The sequence below is a fragment of the Rhinatrema bivittatum genome, chromosome 15, assembly GCF_901001135.1.
Source record: "Rhinatrema bivittatum chromosome 15, aRhiBiv1.1, whole genome shotgun sequence".
Taxonomy (NCBI): Eukaryota; Metazoa; Chordata; class Amphibia; order Gymnophiona; family Rhinatrematidae; genus Rhinatrema; species Rhinatrema bivittatum.
In genome coordinates, this window is record NC_042629.1 from 60,173,920 (window position 1) to 60,184,895 (window position 10,976).

General features: G+C 44.6%; 1 protein-coding gene across 3 annotated transcripts in view; it reads left to right on the forward strand.

Moving 5' to 3' along the window:
- Positions 1 to 9,599, forward strand: part of CDC42 (cell division cycle 42) — a 61,108-nt gene extending 51,509 nt beyond the window's left edge. For 2 of the 3 annotated variants that reach the window (XM_029579310.1, XM_029579311.1), the window contains exons 4-6: positions 166 to 275; positions 389 to 586; positions 8,072 to 9,599. In XM_029579310.1, coding sequence (XP_029435170.1) covers positions 166 to 275; positions 389 to 586; positions 8,072 to 8,161 — 398 coding nt within the window. In that variant the 3' untranslated portion in view covers positions 8,162 to 9,599. Of the gene's footprint in view, positions 1 to 165; positions 276 to 388; positions 587 to 6,819; positions 7,436 to 8,071 lie in introns of those variants that run through there. The other variant, XM_029579312.1, reaches the window with a different exon arrangement.
- Positions 9,600 to 10,976: the final 1,377 nt, after the last annotated feature.

Below are 10,976 nucleotides of genomic sequence, written 5' to 3' on the forward strand. Positions count from 1 at the left end.
TTATGTTCTTATGTTATGTTCTTGCTTCTGGGTTATTGTATAAGCGCATATTGGGCATGCTTTTCACCCTGCTCCTTTTAGTAAGTGGTAGCTTATCAACTGTTCCTGCATTAGGGTATAATGATTGGCTGTTCTCATGCTCTCTCTTTCACTTTTCTTTCTCAGGGCAGGAAGATTATGACAGATTGCGGCCCCTCAGCTACCCTCAGACAGATGTCTTTCTGGTCTGTTTCTCAGTGGTCTCACCATCTTCATTTGAAAATGTTAAAGAAAAGGTGAGGTGCTTGGAATATGATGGAAGTAAAGTTTCTGTAATGCTCTGCTCACGGTCCTGAAGAACTGTACAAGGGCTTGAGTATTTAAGGGTTTCTGTGTGTTTTGTCTTCAGTGGGTGCCTGAAATTACTCACCATTGTCCAAAGACTCCATTCCTACTTGTCGGGACCCAGATCGATCTGAGAGATGACCCTTCAACAATTGAGAAACTTGCAAAGAACAAGCAGAAGCCCATCACTCCAGAAACTGCTGAAAAGCTGGCCAGGGACCTGAAAGCAGTCAAATACGTGGAGTGTTCAGCACTCACACAGGTGAGACTTCGTTTCCACACCCTCCATCCTTTGCCCTAGAGTCGTCTACAGCTTTCTTCGCACACCAACCTCCAGGTCACCCGTCAGTGGTTGCATGTGGCCCTCGCCCCCACTTTGGTTTAGTTCACGGTCCTTTCTGGTTTTCCTTTCTAGTTGTGTATAAACATTTCTTCAGACTGATAGAGAATTTCTTGGTGCGAGTGCTGCTGGGTGCAGTGTATCCTCCTCTCCATGATATGTCTGGCCTCCTGACTTTTTCCTTATTGGTGCATTGGAGAGCTTTCGCTGCTCCTTTTAATACTACATGTTTTTTGATCCCATGCTCTTCCTGAGACCTCAGGTGAATTTGTCCCAGTGAGGAAACCATGCTTAACATCCCCCCTCCTCCCAATTAACACTGGAAAAACAATGGAAAAAGATCAAATACAGCTGTTCTTTAGGGCTTGTTACAAGAGAGGCTGTTTTGATTGAGTACAAGCCCCTTGCTGTTAGGATCAGCAGGATATCCAAGCATTTTATTTATTTTTGTGTTTTTTATTTAGTGGAGCACCAGAGGGGTACATGAGCAGAGCGGCCCACAGTAAAGAATGCAGACTTCACTAACCATGATGCACATCCTCTGATGCCCCACTGGTGGTCCTGCTCACATTACAGTTTCATTTAGCATCTGAGCTTGTCTGAAACTGTAAGTCTTAGTTTGAAGAGATCCAGACATTACAAGAACTTTTTCGAGGGGTTTGTGAAAAAGAGTAGGCTGGTTCACAGATTCCCTGAGGACAAGCAGAATGACAGTCCTTACACATGGGTGACATCATCCACGAAGCCTGATACAGAAAACTTACATCAGTTTTTCTAGAACTTTTGACTGTGCCTAACTGGGCATGCCCGTGCATGTAATTATACCAAGTGTCCATGTGGGGTTCTTTCAGTCTCTTTCCATGAAGCCCTCAAGTTGCAGTTGGCGCTTCATGCTCCTGTTTTTCTGGGCCTTTTTGGTTTTTGCCAAATTGATAGGATCAATTGTTTGCAGGGTCCCACAGTTTTGTGTCTTGTAGTACTCTAAGGTTTCTGGTCATTTCTCTAAATTACTGTTCATTCTTGTACTCTGTTCTGCAGTGGTGTGCCATTGGTGGCTGCCAGTCTTTACGTCACCACTGCAATAGTGCTTGACTTTGTATCCCTTTTTATTTCTGCCAATCATGTCTAGCCAGTTCCAGTGATGCCCTAGATGTGCAAGAACTGTCTGTCACGGACCCCCATGATATATCCTGTGCCTAAGGCCATTACATGATGTCCTAGGATTTTGCAAATTTGTGACTATGACCCAGAAAGGATACCAGTCCAAAGGGATCTCATATGAAAGCATTTCAGGCATTAGTAGAAAAATACATTGGCATCGGAGGCATTGACATTGAAGGACTTTAGACCTGCATCAGTGGAGGGGAGCAGCTTTGGCATCAGAAGGGCCCATCAATTCCCTCAGTGCTGCTGTCCAGTAGGGAACCTGGATACAGATCTTCATCTGACTCTTCCCAATCAGAGAAGGCGTCTGGTTCTGCCTTTTGACGTCTGCATCGAGGAGATCCCAAGCCTAGCATCAGCATCTTCTTCATTGGTGCCCAATGTTGGGAGTGGGGATGGTCCGGCACATAGTGGGAACACCACCTAAGCATCTCTATGGTGAGGAAAGCTCATTTTCTAGCAGGCCAGGGGCTTGCGACAGCTTCCACCAGTCCAGATGTCTGCTGCTGATCTACCTCTGTTCTGAGGAAGATGGGGTCACATCTCTTGCCTCCCAGCATTAGCAATCTTTGAGGAGTTGGAAAGATTCAGCAGACCTTGGGGAAGATGCTGCAAGGCCCCTCTGCCAGGGCATCAAGAGCACCGAGGGAGGCTCAGTCAATCCTTGAGCCTCTGCTCAATTCTTTGCAGGTGCTCGGTGGCGAGGCACCAGTGCTAGTACTGCATCCAAATCCCGGAGGGGCATCAGGGTCAGTGACTGTCACCCTGCTGCTGATCTCTGATTCCTTAGAGGAAGAAACTTCTTTGAGCCATCAAAGCTTCTTGGGATCCAGGCCAAAACAGCCAAGTGCACCAGTTCTTGAGACCTTGGCTGGGGATCAAACACAGAGGGAGCTCTCACCACTGATGTACTGGAGTTAGTTGGATTCCGAATACTCTTTAGGGTGCAGCTATGAATTCACAGATGATTCTGAAGAGGAGGCGTTGATGGGCTCCCCTTTGACCCCTTTCTTCCAGCAGAGAAAAGGAAGTTCTCTCCTGAGGACCTCTCCTTTGCAAGTTTTGTCAGGAAAATGGCTGAAGCCATTCTGTTTACATTGCAGACAGAGGATGAGATCAGAAGTAAAATGCTGGACTTCCTTCAGTTCTTGAAGCTCCCTAAGGAAGTCTTGGCAGTTCCAGTCCATGAAGTCCTTCAGGAGGTACAGATGATGTGGGTGAACCCTCTTTTCTATGGCTCCCATTAATAAGAAGACAGACATGATCTGTTTCATCTAGAATGCTTCCAGATTTGAAAAGCGGCATTTACCACACTAATCTTTGGTAATTTAGTCCATTCTTAAGAATGGCAAGAGGTTGCAAACTCTTTTCTCGGTGCTTCTGGAGAACGACTCGGGAAACCTTCATATCCTTTGGAGGAAAGCTTATCAAGGGGCTATGCTCAATGCCTACATAGCTTTCTACCAGCTCTTCATGGACCAATATATGCAGGACTTCCTGAAGCGCATACTGGGGGTGGCCAGGTAGCTTCCTCAAAAGCAGCAAGATGCCCTTCAGACACTGGCGAACAAAGGGTTAGATTGTGGAAACCACACAGTCCATTTGACCTTTGTTTTCGAGATGGCATAAAGAGTCTCTGCATTAGGCATTGAAGCCCACAGACTTGCCTGACTGCAAGCCTCAGATCTCCACCCAGAAGTTCAGGTAAGACTTGACTTGCAGATGTGCTCTGTGCAGGAGAGAGAGAGTGAAGGATGTAGTAGTGCAGATTAGAGATCACTGTAGTTCGCGCCAGCAGCTTTCCCCTGGCATTCTAGGCCAGGGTAGAGGATGCACTTTTTCCAGCTAAGAAAGCGCTATCTTCTACGCCCTTGATCCCATGCCAGTCCAAGGCAACAGCAGGTGCCTATGTCCCAGAATGCAACCTATTCAACAACAGGGACAGGGTTTTGACCAGATTGCAGAGAATATACCAGTATCCGGTACCTGTGCTGGGGTTCTTTTCAGTTGGAGATGGACAAGTGTAACTTTGGACAAGTGAGCCTCGGCATCACCAGGAGAGGATACAGAATAAATCTATTGGATGTCCTGCCAGATCAGTTGGGGGTCACTTGCCACATCAGGAACTGATCAGAGGAAATCTTTTACATTTATCCCATTCAAATTGTCCTTTTGATAGATGTATCCAGCCTAGGCTGGGGAGCTCACATAGAGGGGCTCTGCACCCAGAGACTGTGGTCTGCCTTTTAAGAGTGTTATCAGATAAATTTCCTGGAGCTCCAGGCAATACGGTATGCTCCTAAAGGGTTTCAGAGATTGGTTATCCAGCAAAGTTGTTATTGTTCAAACAGAAAACCAAGTTGCAATGTACTACATCAACAAGCAGAGAGATTCAGGCTTGTATCTCCTGTGTCGAGGCCATCTGTGGGACTGGGCCATATCTCAGGGTATGTTGTACAGGGCCATGTATCTTGCAGGCACAGAGAACATCCTCGCGGACAGACTGAATCAGTCCTTGGAACTCCATGAGTGGTCATTCTTCTAGGTCTAGGTCTAGCAAATCAGATCTTCTGCTACTGGGGCACACCAGTGATAGATCTGTTCACGTGTCTTTGGAACAGGAAAGTGTCCCACTCTTCTGATCCAGAAAGAGGGAGTACAAGAAACTGGCCTTGGATGCCTTTGCCCTGAATTGGGTCAGGGGACTTCTGTAATCTTATCCTCAGTTCCATTAGTAGCAAGAAAAACTGTTGAAGTTGAAAGAGGCAAAGGCACCATGATTCTCATAGCCCCCTTTTGGTCAAGACAGATCTGGTTCTTCCTTTTCTGGGAGATGTCCATCAGAAAATCGATCAGGCTAGGGATTTCACCAGATCTCAACACTCGGGAACAGGCTAGGTTGCACTATCCCAGCATCAAGTCTCTGTAGCTCACCACTTAGATGTTGAGAGGTTGACTTTGCAACCTCTTGAGTTATCTGATTTGAGTTTTTAGAGTTATGAAAGGATTCCACTTGAAAATCCTCTTGATTTAACTAGAGGAGGTTTTTCATGTGGTGTGAGCAAAAGACCCTAGATCTATTCTCCTGCTCCACACAAAAACTGCTTGATTACTCTCTACATTTGTCTGAGTATAGTCTCAAGACCAATTCAGCAAGAGTTCATCTTAGTGCAACTGACACCTACCATCAACATGTAGAAGCCTCCCATCTCTGTGCAGCCTTTAGTTGTCTGGTTTATGTGGGGCCTGCTTCATTTGAAGCCTCCCATCAGGCCTCCCACTATGTCTTGGAACTTCAGCATGGTTCTGTCCCAACTGTTGAAAGCTGTCTTTGAGTTATTGAACTTCTGTGTCATGAAGTATCCGATCTGGAAGATCATGTTTTTGGTGGCAATCACAGGGTCAGTGAGTTCCAGGCTCTAGTAACTTATCCAGTTTATGCCAAATTTTATCATGGTAGGGTGATCTTACACACCCATCCTAGCTTTCTGTGTAGGGTGGTGGTGAAATTCCATCTTAACCAGTCAGTCATCCTTCCAACATTTTTTCCAAGGCCACATGTCCACCAAGGTGGCAAGCATTGCATAGTGTGGACTGCAAAAGACCCTTGGGCTTCTACATGAAGTGAAGCCCATATAAAGTCCATCCAACTCAATTTCTTTTGACAGACTGGGGATTGCCGTTGCCAAACAGACTATATCTAATTGGCTAGCAGATTGCATCTACTGTTAGGCCCAGGCGGGGCTGAATCTGGTGGAGCATGTCAAAACTCACTCTGTCCGAACCATGGCGGCATTGGTGGCTCACCTATGATCAGTCCCCCATAGAGGAGATCTGCAAGGCTGTGATGCCATCGCGTACTCTCCATTCATTCATATCTCACTAATGTTTGGACAGGGGTAGCAGATATGATTGTAGATTTGGCTAGTCTGTCCTGTGGAACTTGTTTGAGGAGCAGAACCCAATTCTTTTGCCTCCTAGGGTCTGTTTTTGTTCCAGGCTGCCTCTCATAGGTTAAAATGGAAAAAAGGCTTGTTGCCAACAAAAATAATTGTTGTGCTCATTGGCAATTATTCTTCTCCGCCCCCCCGCAGCTAGGGATTCCTTATGTGTGACAATTGTCACCCTGTTTGTTCTCACAGAAAGCAGAGTTGCTTATCTGTAACAGGTGTTCTTCAAGGACAGCAGGTTGTCAGTTCTCATGAAATCTTTCCACCTCCCCTTGGAATTGGTTTCTCTGTTTTTAAATGCTAAAATAAAAGACTGAAGAGACCTCATGTGGATGTGGTATAATGGCATGGGTGGGCCATAGTTTTAGAAAGTTTGGTATAAGCTTTCTGTGCTGAGCTCCATTAGATGATGTCACCTATGTGTGAGGACTAACATCCTGCTGTCATCAAAAAAAACTGCTGTAACAAGTAAGCAACTCTACTAAGTTTTCAAAATCACTGCCCAAAGAGCTCATGCTGTGTATTCAAAAGAAATGCAAACATCAGGTAACTGCTTTTCCAGTTTTGTTTCCCTGCTTTGTCCCATAGTGAATGTGTAAGGACTGCATGCTCAGTGCTTCTCTAGCAGTAGCACTCAGTCCTTGTTATTCAGAGGCTGAATTCACACAGCATTACATTAACCTTGGCCTACACCATTGTATGCAGTCTTTTGTGTGCATAAATAACAATCCTATGCACAGCTGCGTGCTACTAAAGTTTGGCCTCCCTTCATTTCTGGTCTGCTTGTTTGCTATTTTTGACATACTTGTAAGCTTAACAAACCTTTCTTCTGGACTCTATTCCCAAGGATCCATTTAGTCGGATCCTTGGACACTGCTAACAGCGAGATGTTTGATACCTATAAGATCTCTTGCTTTGCACCCTAACTTTTGACTTGAGCTTGTGTGAATTCAGCCGTCCTTTGTCCTTCGTGCTCTGTTTGGATCTGCTTGTTTCTCTCTAACCCAGCTGCTATTCTCTCTCCTCCCCTCTGTCTTGTAGAGAGGTCTGAAGAATGTGTTTGATGAGGCTATCCTAGCTGCCCTGGAGCCTCCGGAAACTCAGCCAAAAAGGAAGTGCTGTATATTCTAAAACTCTCCTTCCCTTCTCGATGCTGCTTCCTCTCCCCTCCCTACTGTAGAAAATCTATTACAGAGAAAGAAAAAATGAATAAAGTGTCATGTTGTAAAGCCTCTGCGACTCTTTCCTGAAACTTTTCTACCAACTTCTTGCTAGCCTACTGTTTACATACTCCAGCATCCAAGTAACGAGGTTTCTGGGAACACAGAACACTTCACTGGACTCGCAAGCACCTACTTCTTACAATGTCAGATCCTAAGGGCTTGCAGTTCAGGTTCTACGGAAAAGGTTTTGGGATGTCTATAATGGTGTTAAAGCAGGAGTTGAACATGTATGTTTCTAGCATTGATAAACTTGTCCTTTTTGCTGTGGTCTATGACCAGGGAGTGGTATGGCCCTACCAGGCCTCCTGAAATGCTTATATGCTTCTCTTTTGTTGTCTGCCGTGTGATTCTTGCTAGTACTTTGGCTGTGTGTACTGTAGTGTAATATTTTACTTTGCCTCTCTAATTTCTTCCTATAAAATGTTGTTCCTTGCGTTCTGGGTGCAGTGTACCTCTTGTGTCTAGAATCTAGCCCATGGTGTTTATGCCACCAAAATGTACAAAGCCTTATCACTATCTCTTGCAAGTGTTGAGTGTCTCTTGTCCGCCTATTCAGATAAAGAGAGCTCAGCAGTGAGACTGTTGTCTTCCACCCACTGTTTCATTACAAGAAGAAAATATGTTCAGTGTAAACCTTTTGATATGGAGGACTTGATAATTTCAGAACGGAAGTGGTCACTTTCAGTGTGAACTTGCAAAAAGCACCTAACAGCTTCTCATTTTTCTCTCGCTTTCCGAGAGTGGCTTGGCCTGGGCTCCTGGGATTCCCCCTCCCGTTTCTTTTTCCTTCTGAATGTTTGAGCAAGTGATTGATTTTTTTTCTTTGTTGCTTCTGATGTGTACCACTTTGCTAAATGTTTTTAGATGGAGCAATCCACAGTGCCCTGTTGTAAGTGAGGGTGTTGCTCTCTACAGTGAAAGTCCCGAGGTCGTCTTGTTGCAGAGGGGATGTTCTCGCTGGCTTCCTGGAGTTTCATTCTGCCTTCATTGTTTTAATTTGCCTTTTTCCGTTTTATAATGACCTGGACAATGAGACCGCCCCTTTTTTTTTTTTCTTTGCCCCTTTTCAGAAAGGCCTGAAGAATGTATTTGACGAGGCGATACTGGCCGCCCTGGAACCTCCGGAGCCGAAGAAGAAGCGCAAGTGTGTGCTGCTATGAGCATCCCTTCACCCCTTCTACAAAGCTGGTGTCTGCATCGTACTAAACAATGTTTAAATCAAACTAAAGAGAAAATACAATTACCAATTGGTTTTTAGCAATAATGACCAATCCCCCCCTCCCCCGCACCTCTTCCCTCCCCCCCTTAAAACACACGTGATATCAATTGTGTGATTAGAACACCTGTGTTCCCTCCCATAAGTCAATTTAAAGACTAGTTAATTCTAAATGATTATGTATTGTCAGAAAACACTGATCAGTACTAGTTGGGGTTTGTTTTGTTTACTGTTTCTAATTTTTTTGTGTAAAAAGCAAGGCATGCTTGTGCTGATTCATCCTCTGTAACAAATTAAATTGTAGACTCATCTTTTATCCAACCCATCTGTGCTTACCCAGCCAGCAGGCAGGAATCTGGCATTTCTTCCTTTAATGTGTTACAGCACAGCCTCCCCCCCCCCCCCCCCCCCCCTCCCTTGTCCTTCCTTTTCCCTGCTAGCGGGGATATGAGTGTCCTTGCTTTAGCTACATGCTTCTGTCAGCATGACAACCTAGGAGTATACCTCAGGCCCCAGAGCTGTGCTAGAAAACGTTTTGCAGCCGCCTGGCACTGTTCTGAGAGTGAGTGGCAGAGTCTTCCCATGGAACATGTGTGTATCGTCTCCTTGCATTATGTATTCTCTGAAAAGTCGGCCAGACCTTGCCTTGCAGTCTCAGCAGGACATGCTGGTGCTCATCCCTTACGCTGCCATGCTGCAATGCCACACAGAACTAGGAGTCTACACTTGAGAATAGTGCGCCGGGGTGTTTTTTCCCCCCCCCACCAGAAGCCTTTGTTTCATATCTGGCTCATTTGGATTCAGATGTTAAAATTGCTTCCTCTTGCCAATTGCTGCAGAAATCTTAGTTTACATTGTAGGGATAAATTACCGATAGACTGGCTGTGGTAGCAGCAGCTCGCTGCTAATTAACTTGCAAGAGGGGACTGGAGAAAAGAGCATGCTGGCAGTGGAATCCCCCTCACCTCTGATCTCTCTGTGGAGGGCTTTAGATGATGGAAGCCCTGCTTCAATAGGAATTGACCATTTGGGAAGGGTTCGTGCTCATGCTGCACCATAGGGACCAGGCAAGGAAAAGCCCTTTTGTCTGCATTATGCATGCAAGGAGCCCCACATCTGTAAGTAGGATTCCATTGTTGGAGATCATGGGAAGGACATTTACAGTAGACTCCAGTGTTAATAGAAATTTTACCAAAAGTTTTTTTGTTTTTTTGTTTGATTTCCAAACTTATTTTTGTTTTTAATATATAGGGAATCTTCCATCTTCCCACTTTCCTGATCCTCATAGCCTCCTTAGTGTTGAAGCAATGCTTTTGTTTCATGTCTCTGTTCTTTGTATATGCATTCTTTTCAGATGTATTAAACATGAAATACATTCACAATCCCGAGTTTGGGGTCTTATTTCCCAACTGCTGCTTGTTTTTTTCTGTTAGGTTATTCCTGATCTGAGAATTTTTGCTTATTTATCAAAGGAGTGGTTTGTTCTTTCTCTAAAGATAAGCAGGCTCATTTAGTCACACGAGCGAAATCAAGTAACCAATCATTGGTGCCAAAGCTCTCTGGAAAGACACAAGCTCTTCTCTGCTTATGTGTGTGCAGTGGCTCACAATTCCACTTAGTCTGCTGTGCCTATCGTACAACTTTCGTTTTGCAGTTCTACAATGCTTCAGTGGTATCTCCTCTTATTTTAACTTTGGCTGTCCTGTCAAATCTTGCCCTACTAGTAATATCCCCTAGTTGAAATTCAACATTTGCTTAATGTTTTTATTATACGTAATGGTGTTTAGTGCTTTTATTTTTTTTTTTTTGCTTGTTTTTATACACACACCCCTTACTAGTCTCGTGTCTTTCTTTTTCATTGAGGTTGTACCTGAAGTTCACCTAACAAAATGTTTTTTGTGTGTCTTGGATTATCTGTCTTCATTGACAGGAACATTTCTGTATTTGATTTTTGCATAACCAACTTTCCAAACCATATCAGAGAAGCAAGCCAGAAGCTTCTTCTGTCCCAGATGCAGCCAGAAGATGTCCATTATTGGTAATCATGTGGCCTTGCCACAGATATTTGTGGCAAACCTTGACTCCAGTTGCGAGATCTGCACAATGATGTTGCTCAAAGCAGTTCAGGTTTAGGATAGGCTCCCAGCCTTTTTCTTTTTTTTTTTTAACCAGTGATCTTAAGGTCCAGCTCCTAAAAGCTGGTTTTGAAGATTGAACACGAGGTTCATGAAGCCGATTTTGATGCTGGTGATTAGGCCTTGCTGAAAATGCCTTCAGCATCATTGATTCCTCATTCAGAGGATAGACCCAGGATTTGAGAAATGTTCACTCCCCACTTGAGTCATGGCAAGGATACCAAAGGCTTTAAGTTGCCAAAGAAAGTCTATACCAAACCTCACAGATAATTTGGCATGATTCTTTGATCAGCTCTTAGAGCCCAGAGGTACAAGAGGCTTTGCACCCTATTTGAGAGTGAATTCTGCCTCCCAAGCTTGTGAAACAATCAATCTCCAGGAGATCTGTTAGAAGCCTTCAAGCAACACCTCTAAAGAGTCATAGGGAATGGGACATGCTCCATAAGACTGACACTGATTCTGTCATCGGCCATTTTGAGATGGAGGTTGACAAGATGGCCACAAATGCACTCATTTTGACACATCCAAAGAGTTGAATCAGTGCATTAAATAATCCATCCTTGGTGACTTCCCTTTCAGCTCTTCAGTGTATCTGTGGTCCGAAAGCACCGAGACAAGCATGGG